Source organism: Arvicanthis niloticus, chromosome 29 (genome assembly GCF_011762505.2).
Source record: "Arvicanthis niloticus isolate mArvNil1 chromosome 29, mArvNil1.pat.X, whole genome shotgun sequence".
Classification (NCBI taxonomy): Eukaryota; Metazoa; Chordata; class Mammalia; order Rodentia; family Muridae; genus Arvicanthis; species Arvicanthis niloticus.
Genome location: NC_133437.1, coordinates 17,606,659 through 17,623,344, shown reverse-complemented (window position 1 = coordinate 17,623,344; position 16,686 = coordinate 17,606,659). Strand labels below are relative to the sequence as shown.

The 16,686-nt window shown below is 38.4% G+C and overlaps 1 protein-coding gene across 2 annotated transcripts in view; it reads right to left on the bottom strand.

Annotated features, from left to right (window-relative positions):
• Positions 1-16,686, bottom strand: part of Homer1 (homer scaffold protein 1) — a 110,510-nt gene that overhangs the window by 12,822 nt on the left and 81,002 nt on the right. The window contains exons 6-9 of one of the 2 annotated variants that reach the window (XM_076927153.1): positions 14,653-14,688; positions 13,579-13,735; positions 9,003-9,113; positions 8,282-8,362 (exon numbers count right to left, since the gene is read on the bottom strand). In XM_076927153.1, the coding sequence (XP_076783268.1) occupies positions 8,282-8,362; positions 9,003-9,113; positions 13,579-13,735; positions 14,653-14,688 (385 nt within the window). The remainder of the gene's footprint in view (positions 1-8,281; positions 8,363-9,002; positions 9,114-13,578; positions 13,736-14,652; positions 14,689-16,686) is intronic. The other variant, XM_076927154.1, reaches the window with a different exon arrangement.

The following is a 16,686-nucleotide window of genomic DNA, read 5'->3' as shown; positions in this document are numbered from 1 at the left end:
CAGTAACTCTAAAGAAAGAGTTAGAAAAGAAACAACTCCCTAAATGAGACTCCAACTCTGTCTTATACTGATCCTGATCCCATATTCAGGATCAAAGGAATGTATGTTTACGAATATATAACTGTCCAACTCTAAAAACTAAAATGAATAGATAGAGTAATAGAAGTATGAAGCTGACAATTCTATGCTGACAATCCAGGAAAGAGAAATGACAAAAAGAAAGAAAATTCTGTGACAATACAAAAATGATTAAATTTTTGATATTGTCTAAATTCTAGTACACTAAGAATTAGGAATTATTATGGCTTTTAACAATGTTTCTAAGTATGACAAATACTATATAACGTAGCAAGTCCAAAAAAACCAAAATTACATGAGTAATGATTTAGCTTTGGCTTTAAAAATCAAATTTAGAGCTGGCTCAGCAGTTAAGAGCACTGCTGCTCTTCCAGAGGACCTGGGTTCCATTCCCAGCATGCACACGGCAGCTCCCAGCCATCTGTAACGCCTGTTTCAGGAGATCCAACGCCCTTTACTGGCCTCCACAGGCACTGCAGGCATGTGGTGTACAAATATGCATGCAGACACAACATCCATCCACATAAAATAAAGATCTAAAACAAAGAATTCTGGTGTTTGAATTATAAATACTTTTTTTCTTCATATTTATTTTTCTCACAATTTTCTCAAAAATAAAAGTTTTCAGAGCCAGCAAGATAGCTCAAGCAGGTAAAAAAATGCTTGTTTCCAAAACTTACAACCTAAGCTGGATATAGTATTGCACACCTATAATCCCAGTACTAGGGAAGCAGAGGCATATGGATCTCTGTGAGATCAAGGCCAGCCTGGTCTACAGAGTGAGTTTCAGGACACTCACAGCTACAACAGCTACACAGTGGGACCCTGACTCATTCACTCACACACATGCACCACACACACACACAGTAGAAATTTACATATCCACTGTGGCACACACATGTAATAAATATATAAATATAATTAAAACATTGAGTCTTGGGCTGGAGAGATGGCACAGTGGTTAAAGAGCACTGACTGCTCTTCCAGAGGTCCTGAGTTCAATTCCCAGCAACCACATGGTGGCTCACAACCATCTGTAATGAGATCTGATGCCCTCTTCTGGTGTGTCTGAAGACAGCTACAGTGTACTCATATGCAATAAATAAATCTTAAAAAAAAAAAAAAATTGAGTCTTGAGAAAGATTTGGGTAAACTGAATTGAAAACATTAAAGAAAGTAACAATTGATAATTTTGAATATAATCATGTGATTTGACAGCACTAATTATGAATAAAGCTCAAGCAACATTATAACATGTCAGGTGAGCTGCAATGTGCAGAAGAGTTAAGAGGGAAACAGAACAGCTACAGTTTGTAAGTGAAGAGGATAAAGGCCCAAGGTAATCTCAAACTGCTATTCAATGTTAGCCACTTCAATATTAGTCACATATGTTTTTAATCAGTCTTCAAATAATCTGCAAAGTGAAGACAACTAATAAAAAATTTGAAATTAATGTTAATACATTTAGAGTCTGTAAACCATTAGGGAGGATCAGGTCCTGTGGTCAAATGTAAAAATTCCACTCACGACTGCAGAGTGTTCTTTTGATTTCAACAACAAGCTTAAGGATTGAATGTTTCCAGCTACAGAAATAGACTGAACGTCACTGCCCATCATGCCCAGCTCACAACCACAGCCCAGTTTGCCCTCTACAGCCCCCCTTAGAAATGAAAGGCCACTTGTTCTCTTCGCTATCCCATGTAACATCCAAACATTTTAAATGGGACCACACAAAGCACTATTCCTTCAGTTGATAAACAGCATTATACTCCAGATGAATGTCCTACTCCAAGCGAGGCCTCTGCAGGAATTTTACCAGTTAGGTAACGTAGCAGCACTCGCACTGTGCAGATGGCTGTGGCCTATTTTTAGATGGAGAGTATGTTCCTGGGTAAGAATAGATAACCTAGAGACAGGGGCCAACTAGTGTGACCGAGGTAACAGCCAGCATTGCCAGGCTCCGTGTGGCCTTCGCTGCTCTCTCCAGGTTTGTCTTCTACGATCGCTTTTGCTGGTTAATTTCCTCATCTTTAAGGCATACAAGGGCCACCAATTTCATGGTGCACATGAAAAAAAAGTACTTTACAGAATCTCAAATTCCTTTGTTAACAGACTCAAAATAGAGTTTTTTTTTTTTTTTTTTCAAAAATTACATATTAAAACCATGACCAAGGGGACCATGTATATTTAATTTTTACTACATTTAAATCCTACACCATTCAATCTAAAAAAAGCCATACCAAAATTGTCTTATTGACATCTGCTTCACAGTTTGTACTTAAGATATCAAGTATGCACTTAAGATACATGTTTCATTAGACTATTAACATTTACATTTAACAGGATATTTTAATCAATAAGAAAAGCATCAAAAACTCATTTCTACACAGAAAAAATGTATAAAAGAAATGTAAATATTTTGAAGAAGTTGCCAGGCGGTGGTGGCACACCCCTTTAATCCCAGCACTTGGGAGGCAGAGGCAGGCGGATTTCTGAGTCCGAGGCCAGCCTGGTCTACAGAGTTCCAGGACAGCCAGGAGTACACAGAGAAATCCTGTCTCAAAAAATATATATATTTTGAAGAAGTTATTTAACAATTAATTGTTGGGCATCTATTAGTAGACAGTAGGAATAAAATATTCAGCACAAGTAAAATGGTCCTTACTTAAAGCACTATGCTATCTAGAAAGAAGATATTAGCAATAAAGAAGTTGAAGCTATTTCTGAGTGGACAAAGTAGTATGAGTTTGTACACTAACACTTGCCAGCCATCCTCCATGAACCACAGGAACATACAACGAAAATAAAGTTGTGCAAGTGTCAGGACTTCAACATCACACAAGACAGAGAATAATACAAGCATCAAATCACTGTCATTCAGAGAATGTAACAGTGTCTGTAGGTCTGTTTCCATGGTCACAGAGAGAGCGAGGGGCTGGGAAAGAGGAAGACCTCTGCTACTGCCTAACCCTAAAACAAAAGCCAGGAAGGACAGAACAGGTCTGCATTTGAGGGAAAACTCCATGTGAAACTTGAGAGGCAGTCTTGCAAAGCAACACCTCTTCAGAAGAGAATAAAAGGCAAGGAGTCTTGAGGAACAACAAGGACAAAAGAAACAGAACAAAAAGTTTAAGCCCTTGTTATATAAAGAAAAAGTAAAACGCTGAAATATACACAACCTATTTCCTATTACTCCTCAGAAGAGGATGCTTTTAACTACAAATTTATAAATTACCTTAAACTGTCATTCTGTCCACAAAAATGCAAAGATATAAAAAACAATAGAAAATACAACAAAAAAAATCTTGAAACCAACTATGAAGCAGAAAAAAATTAACACAATACTCCAGGTTGAACTAAAGTTTATACAAAAGTACTCAAAAAAGAGCTTGAACTGGGCACCCAAACTAGGGACTCAAAGGTTGGAGAGACAGCTTAAGGGGTTAGGAACACGTGGCTGCTCTTCCAGAGGACCTGGGTTTAGTTCCTAGTACCCACAATGCAGCTGATAGCAGTATGTAACTCCTGTTCCAGAGCAGGCAATGCCTTCTTCCGGCCTTTAGGGTACTACAAACATTATACAAAAAGGCAGACCATGAAGGCAAAACACCCATAAACATAAAATAAAAACAAATAGATCTAAAAAAAAAATTACATAAAAAATAAAGATGCTATAAAAATACACTCAAAAATGGGAGAGTTAATTAAATTGGTGAAAAACGAATGAAAATTAAACAAAAAAATGTGAAAATGCAACTAGAATTGAATTATAAGGTCCCTACTAAAATAAAATTAAAACAAAAATAGTTTTTACTGACACGTATAAGTTCAGTTATTATTCCTTAATTATATATAAAAATTTCAAGAGAATAAAAGCAAAATAAAGTAGGAAAAAAACAGAAAATGAGATTGAAATAGAAGACAAAAATATTCAACTACATATAATTAGATACATTGCAAAAGAAAAATGACCCGTAAGGAGACTTAAACTCCATGTGTGACATGTTTTACTAACTTTTGGCACTGGTATGTCTAGAGGAACCGAAGTGAGGCTCTCGGACACTGAGCTCAGACACTAAAGGAACTGGAGATGAAGGTCTTGGCTATACACTATCGTTGATATTACTATTATTTGACATCGGGTCTCATTATGTAGCCCTAGATGGCCTGTACTTTGACACAGACCAAGCTTACCTTGAACTCACAGAAATGTGCTGCTCTCAGGATTAAGGGTGTACAGCACACTCAGCTGGATAAGAAAATTAAAATGGCCAACTAATACTTGAAGAAAAATGACTTTCAATAATCACTTTGAGAAATATCTTGGTGAATCTAACTTTTTAAAACAAAACAAACAAAACAAACAAACAAACAAACAAAAAAACAACAAAAAAAGAAAGAAGTCCTCACAGCATTCAAACAAACCACGCCCAAAACTTATTAAAGCAAGAGAAGCAGAACTGGAAAGAGACTTCTCATAAAGGCTGGAGCAGGGAAGAGCACTTAGAGCACTGGCTGCTCTTCCAGAGGACAGAGTTTGATTCCAGCACACATGGCAGCTCATAACCATCTCCAACGCTAGTCCTTCTACGGACTCTAGGGGCACCAGGTACACACATGTGGTGCACAGACATACACACAGGCAAAACACCAATACGCTTAAGTTAACATTTTAAAAATGAGTAAGTAATTTTAAGTGACACATAAAAAAGTAAGGCTGTAAGAGTCGTGACTGGGTGCATGCTGATCTGAATTTGCCTGTCTAGAACTCAGGCGGCAAAGCTTCACAGCCCTGTGATGAGGGCTAAGTATGAAGAGATCTAGGAGGAAGGCCGGAATCAAGGGCAGAGTTCCATCCCCAGTGCCCATGTCAGGTTCAAAGGTGCAAACACTACAGGTGACAGGCTGGAGTCTGAATCCCCAGAGCCCAGGGTAAATAAATGCAGGGTAGGTAAGGCAGACAGTTTTAACTCCATCCTTAAAAGACAGGGTTACCAGAGCAAGCTGGTTAGCAAGTCTAGCCAGATAGGAGTGCTGTGGGTTTTCTGAGAGACCCTGTCTCAATGACTAAGTTGGAAAGCAATGCAGGACAGATTCCTGATACCAACCACAGGCCTCCACATGTGCATGCGCATCTATACACAGTAAAAACATGTACATATACAGACCACAAATGCACACAGAGGGAAACGGGGGAAGAAAAACGGCTAATTTTAGGTCCATGGATGAGAACAGTGAGATGAGCCTGGAATATCCACTTGCTCTGCAATGTAAAGTTCTTCAAAGAATGACATGGCCATGAGGAGCGCAGGATCTAAACTGAAGGGTTTCTCCTTGGCCAAAGCTGTCTCACAAGAACAACAGACACAGCCACCAGACAGAACACCTGAACCTGGAATGGATGGGTCCTGGGTTGAAAAACAATTTGTAAATTTTGTTATAAAGATTAAGATAATTATAAGCATTTGACTAAGGTATGTGGATAAATAATTTTGATGGTTATGTAAGAGAAGATCTTTAGTTTTAGAAAAGCAGTAATAGAGTATTTACAGGGGCAGAGGCAGAGGCAGAGGGAGGGAACCAGGGATGGAAGGAGGGAGGGGCACTACAAAATGATAAACAGGGCAAAAATATTAACGTTGGGGAAAGCAAGGGAAAGGCATATAACTGACTTATTCTTGCAGCTTTCCTCTAACACTTCAAAATAGAAACGTCAGAATGCACTGGAGTGAACAAGAGTGTTTCAAATGGTGGTAAGTAGAAAGCAGGAATGAGGCATGGTGACAGACATGAAGCACACTTGGAAAGGGGCACTCAGGGACCTGAACAGTGAGACTGTAAGAGTTAACATCTGAGCCAAGACCTCAGTAACAGGGAAAGGCAGGCACACGAAGACCTGGCAGCTTGAGGGTGTTTTGTCTTGGTTTTTTTGTCCTGGAACTCACCCTGTAGACCAGGCTGATCTATTCAGAGATCTGTCTGCCCCTGCCTGCCTTTGCCTCCCAATGCTGGGATTGAAGGCATGCGCTGTCACAGTCCGGAGACAGCTCATGTGCTCTTAAGGTGAAAGCTCAACTGGCACCCCAAAGATGTATGAAGGTGACAGACAGACAGACAGACAGACAGACAGACAGACAGAAAGAACAGGTGAGACAGCTCAGCAGGTATCAGTTGCACAACTATGACAGCCTTCAGTGCCCAGAACCCAAAGAAAGATGAAAGGGAAACAAACTTCACAAAGTTGTCCTCTGAGCTTCACATACACACACATATAAACACACCATATATACACACAAAGTTTGAAAAGTTTAAAGATCTATAAAAATGATAAATGGCCATAAACATGAAAAACTGTTCAGCTTTACTCATAATGAAAAAAAACTGTAACTTAACAGAGTGGGGGAGTGAAACAGGGCTGGGAACGAGGCTCAGCAGCTGAGTGCTTACTCAGCCTGCACCATGCCAAAGCCCCAGGCTCAATCTGAGCACCATAAAATAAACAGAAATGAATAAAAGTGAGCGACTCCCTTTGTTTCTTACAAGGGGAAACTGATGCTCAGAGGAGAGCCTGCTTTGCAGATGGGCATTTCTTAGCATAAGACACTAGTACCAAGCAGTGCTTTTTAATTATCTCAAAAAAATCATCACAGAGTAAGACTAGCATAAAAGGATTCACTTGGCCATCATTATTATATACAACACGAACAACATAAATTTCCATCCCAATAGGAATGATGAAAAAAAGCCACAATAAAAAAAAAAATCTTTAAGCAAACAGTGGATAAAGTAATGCCACATGCTTTGCTGTATGATAAGAATTTTTAGAAAACAAAAAATAAACATTTTTATAAGCATATAATACGTTGATATTTAGAAATATACAAATATTAAAATTTGGAAATTAAAACTTAAATTATGATATTCAAAATGTGGGTTGGACAAGTTACTTTTCTTCAAGCCTCAGGTCCGTCTGCATTGTACTATGATGTGCTGACAGCACAGTATCAGTACACAGCGAGCAAATACTGCTGATTCTTCTTATCCACTGCTCCTCCTCCTAATTCTGGGCTCCTAGGTTCCTCTTCAATTGGCTTACTTGGTGAATACTCCTGCTTTTATTCTAAAGTGCTTCTAACCCTTCTTGAGGCAACTAGCTTAAGCTGGCAAAGGCAGTTAGTAATGAATTTTGAAAAATCTTTCTAAATCTGACTCCCACCAACATGGGATGCATGCATGTCTATTGAGGATGGTTCTGTGCAGTATGTATTCAAATGCTGAATACTATACTAGGAGATCTGGGTGTAGTCTAGATTCTGTTATTGTCATTATTACAAAGCATCTTCTCACTCACTATTTTGTAAAAACATTGTTCTCTATCAACTTCTGATTGGTTAATAAAGACTTGATCAGCCGATTAGCTGAGTAGGAGTAAGGCGGGACTTCTGTGCCCAGAGAAAGATAGGGGTTTAGGTGAGGGAGAGATTTGCCATGAGGCACCAGCCTGGAGCAACTCACCAGGGAAGTGGGCATGAGGACACTGATGGAGCAGCAGCGGCCAGGACAAGACTGAGATGGCTAAGACTAAGACTCGTGGCTGGGAAGTAGGCCAGGCCAGCATAGTGGGGTTAGAATCAGTCAAGCCTGCCCAGCTTAGTGCCTGGAGTGTTTAATAAAATACCATGTCTCTGTGTTATTTATTGTGGAGATAAAAGGGACAGGAGAAAAGCACCTGACTTATCTTTTATATATGTCAATTACAATCAGGAAGTATGTTACCTATGCAGAAAAAAGTGGACAAAATTGTTTAAGACCAAAGACAGGGAAAAGGCACTAATTTTTGTTTCATTAAGGCACAAGGAATGCCAAATTTCAGAAAGTAGCTCAGAACACAAACACCAGCAGCTCCCTAAACTAAATTAATTCCGTTTGAGATGCTTTCCCTTAAATTTAGGGTACCTTTTAATGACAAAAACAGAAGTTTCCAAAGTATTTCAGTAAGAAAAATTAAAAATATCTTTAATGATTACAAACTACCTAATGAAGTAATCAAAGAATGTCTAGAAGAGTGAACATTAGGCATGAATCAGAGGTACTAGAAGAAAAATGAGAAAAAGTATAAAAATGAAGGCTCAAAAAAGTCCTTATGTTGTGAAAGGATGACTACTGCTTCTCTGTATAAAAATCAATAAATGTCTCGGCTTACCTGTAGCTTCTGAGTCAGAGAGTCCCTCTGTTCCTGGAGTTCTCTGGCATTGTCAATTTCTTGTTTTAATCTTTCTATTTCCTAGAAAAGGTAAGGTAGTAACGTAGTATCTTTAACAACAATTAACTTACAATAAAAAGAAGGAAGAACTAATTTTTCCCTGAAATTATACCCTAGTTCTTAGGAAACAGTAATTAAAAACAAACAAACAGACAGACACCACCCTTTATTGACTTTCAGAGGGTGTATGTGTCCTTAGAAGTATACTGCCTGAAACAGAGGGGTTTCCATTTCTCTTTTTTGCGAGTGGGCCAGGATCTCACATTGTAGTCTATACCTTGAACTCATTATGTAGCAACTCACTATGTATGTTGGCTTTCAAACTCAAGATTCTCCTGCCTCAGCCCCCTAGTTCTGGAACTACGGAATGATTTTTATCAACTAGTGTAATCTGACCAATAAATAGCTTTAAGTTTTAGATAAAATAATTTCTCTTGGTATATAAAATAGCTCTTTTTGACTATAGAAACCAAAGAAAGTAAGAATTTTCAAAAATTCATTTAATCTCTAATGGTTTCCTGTTGATTATATAAATACAATTCTCATAAAAGGCAACACCATAGTTCAATACAATTAATAAAAAGAACAAAAACAAGAGCAGGAAAAAATGAACAAGCTTCATAATATTCAATAAAAGTTTATCTTAAATGGTAGGGCCTACCTCTTCCTTTACTTTCAGTGTCTCTTCCAGTTCCTGCACGGTCTGATTCAGCTCTGTCTTGTGGCTCTGCACAGCGTTTGCTTGACTACTAACACATTCCAGTTCAGTGACCTGCAAGTGACAGAGAGCACAGGTTAAATTAAGTGGCAATTTCAGAGGCTTTCTGCTGAGGTCATAGTAAACCCCTGAGACATTTATTAATGAATGCTGAATTACTATATAAAAGACTATTAGATTCTCAGCATAAAATACATTTTGTTTTGTTTTGTTTTGTTTTTGTGTTTTTTCGAGACAGGGTTTCTCTGTATAGTCCTGGCTGTCCTGGAACTCACTCTGTAGACCAGGCTGGCCTCGAACTCAGAAATCCGCCTGCCTCTGCCTCCCAAGTGCTGGGATTAAAGGCGTGCGCCACCACCGCCCGGCATAAAATACATTTTTAGGATAAATATTTAATTTGGGCAATGGCAAAACCCAAAAGATTATTAGATGGATTGTGTTGCTCAGAGACAGGTTAGGAAAAACAAGTGATAAATCACTATGAAAAATTTCTAAATAAAGAGTCTTCCTTAAAATTTATAGAAGTCTAGATAGCCAAGTGGTAGTCGTGCATACCTTTAATCCCATAACCCAGGAGGCAGAGGCAGGTAGATCTCTGTAAGTTCGAGGACCGCCTTGTCTACAGAGTGAGGTCCAGGACAGCCAGGGCTACACGGAAAAATCCTGTCTCAAGAAACAAAACCTAAAACATTTATACAAGTATAGATACAATCATCTGTTCTTCCCTTTTGTAATCTTCAAAACTAGCATTTAGAAGTAAGGATTTTTTTAAAAAAAATAATTTCCAAAATAAAAGAGAATCTAAAAGGAAAGATTGCTTAAAAATACCTTAAAACTAGGATATCATAATGACTTCATATCAAGTGTGCCTCTTATGGGAAAGAGAACAATTTTTCAGTCACAAAGAATTTACCAAGACCCTACAAGTAATATAATTTTGTAATGAAATCTTGACACCCCTTTAATATAGTAGGAAAAGGTCAGTGTCCTTAAAGGTTATCCACCCCTAGTTAACACAAGAGGAAATCATGTAAACATTTACAGACAACTTTTCCCATGCTTTAGACGCCAGGCTCTCAAAGTCTGCTTGACTAGAATAAAGCAAACTTGCCTTAAACTTTACAAATAGCAAATCACCCTGTACATTCTGGAAGTGTATTTTTCACAGCCAACCTTCCTTTCTACTTAGGTATCAATATACTTCCTTACATCGACCTTTATTGCTTAGGTCTGAACAAATGCAAATGCTCCTGTAGTAGATTCAATTATAACTGTGGTCTCTCTTCTTAGAGTCTGTAACTGCTAACAAATTAATCTTTCATTGTATGACATTCAATGTCTTTTGCTTTCTATAATACTAAATATTTTTCCTTTTTCTTTTCACTAATGAGGACTGAACCCAGGGCCTTGCATATGTGAAGCAGCGATGCACGCCTGGTCTGGCTGCGTCACCAGACCACAGTGGTAAATTCAGTCCTGGGGCCTTTCAAGCACTAGCTGCGACCTCTCTCAACATCTATTTTGGCCAAGATGTACACTTCTAATAGTAGCAACTCTCTTTGTCCAAAGAATGAATCAGGTGCATCTATCTTCTTGACATGACTAGAGTATCCTCTGAAGACCATTCTGATCTTGGGTAGTTAACTTTCAATTCAGCACCTATCTTCTGAAAGCCAATCCCTTCTGCTGGAACCCTCAAAGTTCTTTTCTCCCTTGTTCACAAAATGGAGTATCTAATTAAAAAAAAAAAAAATAATGGGAATGGGTTGGCATGATACCTCAGCAGGTAAAAGCAACTACCACACCAACTTGATAACCCACTTTCAGTCCCCAAAACCACAACATGGGAGCCACACAGACTCACCCAGAACCCTACGTAGACATTCTAAATGCACGCACTCACACATGCTCACACACTTAAAACAGTCTTTGTTATTTAATATATAGCAGTTGTTACTGATTACAAATTTCTTTAAGGGAATTTCAGTGCTAGTAACAACCTTTCCCACAGATTTAAGAACAATAAACCTGTAAACAAAATCAAGAAACACAACAGCAAAACATAGAAACAACCAACTATATTAAAGCAGTCACACTAAGTGTCAATGACTTATACATGCCTGTCTAAAGGCACCTGCCAGGATGGCTGTACTGTTTGATACACTCCAGCTGAAACTTTAGCTTTATTTTCCTGAGTTCAAACATTTTGGAAGAGCTAAAAACTGAGGGAATTAAATGAAAGGCAAATAGACCTCCACAAATCTTTAATGGACTTCACAGCTGAGTACACAGTTAGGGTCAAGACATGGGGGTGGGGGGTTAAGGGTGTGGTGGAAGTGGAGGCCGAAAAATCCAGACAGACACTGGAAGGACTGAGCCATGGTGGTACCAGCCATAGAGAAGGCAGTTTAAAATCCTGTCAAATGAACAAGACCTTAAAAACACTTCAAGCTTTCCAGGGAAACCTCAAGAGGGTTATATCTTAAAGCTAAAGACTGAGTGGAACTAGGCTAAAGTTTTTATTTCCCCCTAAGATTTGAAAAAAAAAAATTGAAATAAACTAAATCTATTGGTATATAAATTCACAGTTCCACAAATTCAAGGGATCTTTTGACTGCTGATGATAATAATAAAAAACCCAACACTCTTCAAAGGAACTAGAAGACTTTATAAAACATCCCTACCTCCCTCTCTCTCTCTCTCTCTACACACACACACACACACACACACACACACACACACACACACACACAGTGCACAGACTCAGAAAAACTGCCGACTGTTTATTTGGAACTGTGGATTTCTGCCCCACTTCTCAAGAGATAGGATTACAGATGTGCACTTTTTTTTTTTTTTTAAATAAATTCTTTAATGTTGAATTCAACGGACTGCTGCGAACCTTCTTTCTAGGAAAGGATCACACAGTAAGGGAATATGATAGATCTTCAATGGATATTAACCATCAGTAATTTGCCATTAAGCTAGGTTTCTATTGAGATAAAAAACTACAAAAATTATCTTACTATCACTAAGTATATTCATGTATTACAAACAGAGCTCCACAATTTTTCTTTTCTTTTCTTTCTTTCTTTTTTTTTTTTCCCGAGACATGGTTTCTGTGTGTAAGCCTGGCTGTCCTGGAACACACTCCGTAGACCAGGTGGCCTCGAACTCAGAAATCCACCTGCCTCTGCCTCCCAAGTGCTGGGATTAAAGGCGTGCGCCACCACTGCCCGGAGCTCTACAATTTTTCATGTGGTAAATTGAAAGTTAATTTGTATGCACAGGAGAGGGTATTATCCATGCTGTTCTAAGTCTGTCCTCGGGCCTCTAGTCCTCTCCTTCCCGTGTGTCTGCCATCTTGGCTCTGTTCTGCTCAACACTGCTCTGCTACTCAGCCCATCCCCTATTGCCTGCTGAGCTCACTAATTTGGTTTCTTTTTTAAAAGGGGCATTGGTGACACCTGCTTCCTATGATGTAAATGCATTTCTATGTTTCCAATACAAAGAAATTTTAAGAAATTGTTTTCTTGCTAATATTAGCAGTATTGGGATTTTTGATTTTCTATTTCAAATCTCTAATATTACTAATTTTTATTTAAAAAATTCTACCAATAGTTTTCAAATTGTTCCTTTACTAAAAACAAAAGTAAGATAATAAAAAATGTTTACTGACTGCAACTCAAAAGTCTGTATAATCATATGCTACTTAAATACTCAATACATAGGAACTGCATAGGATGTTGGCCAGGCTGGCTTTGAACTTCTGAAATTTTTGTTTTGTTTTTTTTGTTTTTCGAGACAGGGTTTCTCTGTGTAGCCCTGGCTGTCCTGGAACTCACTCTGTAGACCAGGCTGGCCTTGAACTCAGAAATCCGCCTGCCTCTGCCTCCCAAGTGCTGGGTTTAAAGGTGTGCGCCACCACTGCCCGGCTGAACTTCTGAATTTAAGAAATCTTCCTACCATATATGCCCAAGTACTTAGGAATACCTTTAAGCACTTTTCTGCTGGGACAAAAAAAAAAATGTATTCTGTTATAATTATTTTTCGTTGAGATAGGGTTTCTTTGTGTAGACGTGGCTACCCTGGAACAAAGACATCTGCTTACCCCTCCCACCTGAGTACCGGGATTAAGGCATGCACCACCACTGACTGGCATTGAGAAATGTATTTTTAACTTAGTACAACTAACTGTCAGTTAAGTATCTCAGTTAACTTTCAAGAAACTATGTTATAGATTAAAATACTGAGCTGAAAGAGAGACAATCCCAAAGGGCATGCAGCTAATGTGGCACAGCTGGAACTACAATCAGTTCATTTGCTTTCAATAGCTGTGTAGTCTTCACTCTCATTAAACTTGAAGAATATTGTTTGACCCAGCAAAAGCTGAAACTTAGCTCATATATATTTTCTGATAACCAAAGAATATCCCCAGAGGATGTCCCCATGTGCTGCATTTACGTGCAAATTTCCCTTCCCACAGAACTTGCTACCCCAGTCCTGGCAGAGCTGTCCTTACCCGCTTGTGCAGCCGCTCTGCTTCCTCCTGATAGGCGGCAAGCTGCTGCTTCCACTGCTTCACGTTGGCAGTGGACTCCAGCAGGGCTGCGGTGAGTTTGGCATTGTTCCCTTTGAGGGTGGCTAGTTCAGCCTCCCAGTGTTTGCTGATTGCTGAACTAAAGTGAAACAGGAGAACACTTGATCATTTCACTGAGTTCTGTTTTGGAATGTACAACAATATTTAGTTCTATTACCAGGATTACAGTCTAAGAATGCTTTCAAAGACAAACCCAAACATTAAAACAACAAAAATACTTTTAGCAGAATGATGGAACAGATCAATGTGATACAGCTATACATTAATATATACTGTACCCAAAGCCAAAAATAATACCTAACTATGTATGATATTGTTAAGGGAACCAAAGTCTAACAAACGAGGATGCTTACATGGCAGTTAGGTTGGAACAGGTAGTGTATTTTTTTTTTAAAATTACTGATTTGTATCTGTATATTAAAATTTTTAAATGTTCCAATAAAACATTTATTATAATAATATAATAAAATGATTTCATAAGAGGCTAAATCAAGAAATTGGTTCTAATAACTTCTATTACCAAAGCAATAGTATTCATTGGAAATTCTTGATAATACTTGATAATCACTTTGCTAACTTTCCAAGGGAGAATCATCTTGCATATGTTTTCATGAACTATTTTATAGTGATTTTATTATATAATATAAAGCAGTTTCCATCAACAAAATTTCTCAAGTTTAACGCCAGTTTTAAGATACATTAACATCATACCCCTCACAAGACAGAGAGGGACAGCAGGTCATTTTCAGTGACAGTTTTTTAAAAAAAACCAACAATCTCTAAATGTTAATCAAATAAGCAAAACCAAAAACAAACAAAATAATCCTAAATTTAAGGACAGTCTTCAAAATAATTGATCAAAATACTTTATAAATACAAATAAAAGACAGAGGACCAGAATCAAGGAGAAAATACACTGTCGGATCCTTGGGTAGTTTTTCAAAACAGAAAAGAAACATAGAGGTTGCAGGTGAAGTTTAGCAGTAAGGCACTTGCCTAGCATGAGAGAGGCCCTGGGTTCGATCCCCAGCACTGCCAAAGAAACAACACAGAAAAGACAGGGTCATTAGTGAAAAGCAGAGACTTGGTCAGTAGCATTGCAATAGTGCTGATTCCCAAGGTTTGATGGTTATATCAGAATCATACAAGGCATTAATTAAGGCACACGTGGTAAGAGGTATATGGGGACACTGCAGTTTTTTATAACTTTACAGTAAATCTAAAGTTAACCAGTTAAACAACACAGTGAAGCAATAAGTGAAACTATCAATTTAGCAAACTATTTGTCTTAAAAAAGAAACTCTCTTCAAGTTCTTCCTTTGTAGAATGACATTTTAGATTTAGACTTTCTGAGAAAAAACATAGAACTATTCACCAGCTCTAAATGAATTAGTTTGTATTAAAACCACCTACCAGTTTTCCCCAAGAAGTGTTTCATTTAAATGGGCTGATTTAAATGTCAATCTGATAATTGACATCTTATTGAACTAATTTGAAAAGTTGCTATAAGCAAATATCAAACCTATTTAAAAACGAAAATGACTTTAAGGACTTATTTCTAAAATCTACTTGTCAGGAAACAATGCCATTCTAAAGACGAACCACACCATCTTATAGAGAAAGAATGAAGGTGCTATAATATGCTATCTTTCTCAGTTTTATTTTATATTCTATTGCTAGAAAATCTATTAAGAATTTGGTATGTCTACTAATTTCAATTATTATATCTGTGATACTGGATTCATCTGTCAACTATATTGATCCTCCAGTCTTTACATGCTAACTAACAACGTTAGTTAGCCACTAGCTGCATGTTGCTATTTCACTTTTCGGTCTTGTTAGGCACACTTCACACAATCAGTCAATAGCTACAATAGCTGCGCATGACTAGTACTTGGTAAGGACGCAGAACATTCCATGTAGCAGAGAATGCTCTACTACATGCTAGAGAATGCTCTACTGGACCTGGTCATTCTGCAGGATCTCTACATTTGAACTAGGTTTTCAGGGTCTTCTGTTATGCAGCCAAAGATAACCCCACAACCTAAATTTATATACCAAAGTCCTAATTCTTAGATCATCACAGTATCTGTATTTAGAGATAGGTTTTTAGAGAAGTAAGGTTTAAATGAGATCCTTAGGGTGAACCTAACTCATATGACCAATGTACTTATTAGAGATATGACCATCTAAGTATATATGTAAAGTAGCCCAACATTTTCCAATTAACCCTAGGATTTTCCAGTGTTTTAGTTAGGGTTTCTATTGCTTCAATGAAACACCATGACCAAAAGCGAGTTGGGGATGAAAGGGTTAATTTGGCTTACACTTTCACATTGTAGTCCATCACTGAAGGAAGTTAGGACAATAACTTTCAAACAGGGCTACAACCTGGAGGCAGGAGCTGATACAGAGGCCATGTGGGGCTGTTAACTGGCTTGCTCCCCATGGCTTGCTCAGCCTGCTTTCTTATAGAACTCCAGGCCTATAGAACCCGCAATGGGCCGGGCCCTTCCCCGTAGATCATTCATTAGAAAGATGCCTGACATAGATGGACAGATGGCCACAAGAATGAATGGAAATCTGAAACTGATGGGGATGGGGAAGTGGGGAGCAGCTCCAGGATATGACAGAGATCTGGGATAAGGGAGGTGGCCAAGAATCAATGGGGGTGATCTTAACTGTGACTCACAGCATTGGGGATATGGAACCTGAAGTGGCCACCTCCTGTTTCCAGGCAGGAATCCCAGTGGAGAGATAGGGACACCAACCCGCCCACAAAACTTTCAACCCAAAATTTATACCATTTCTAAGAAATGCAGGCACCCCCATGGAGCAGAGACTGAGAGAATGACCAACCAATAACCAGCCCAACTTGAGATCCATCCCATGGGCAAGCACCAATACCCGACACTATTAATGATACTCTGTCATGCTTGCAGACAGGAGTCTAGCATGGCTGTCCTTTGAGAGGTTTCACCCAGCAGGTAACTCAGACAGAAGCAGACACCCACAGACAAACAGTAGATG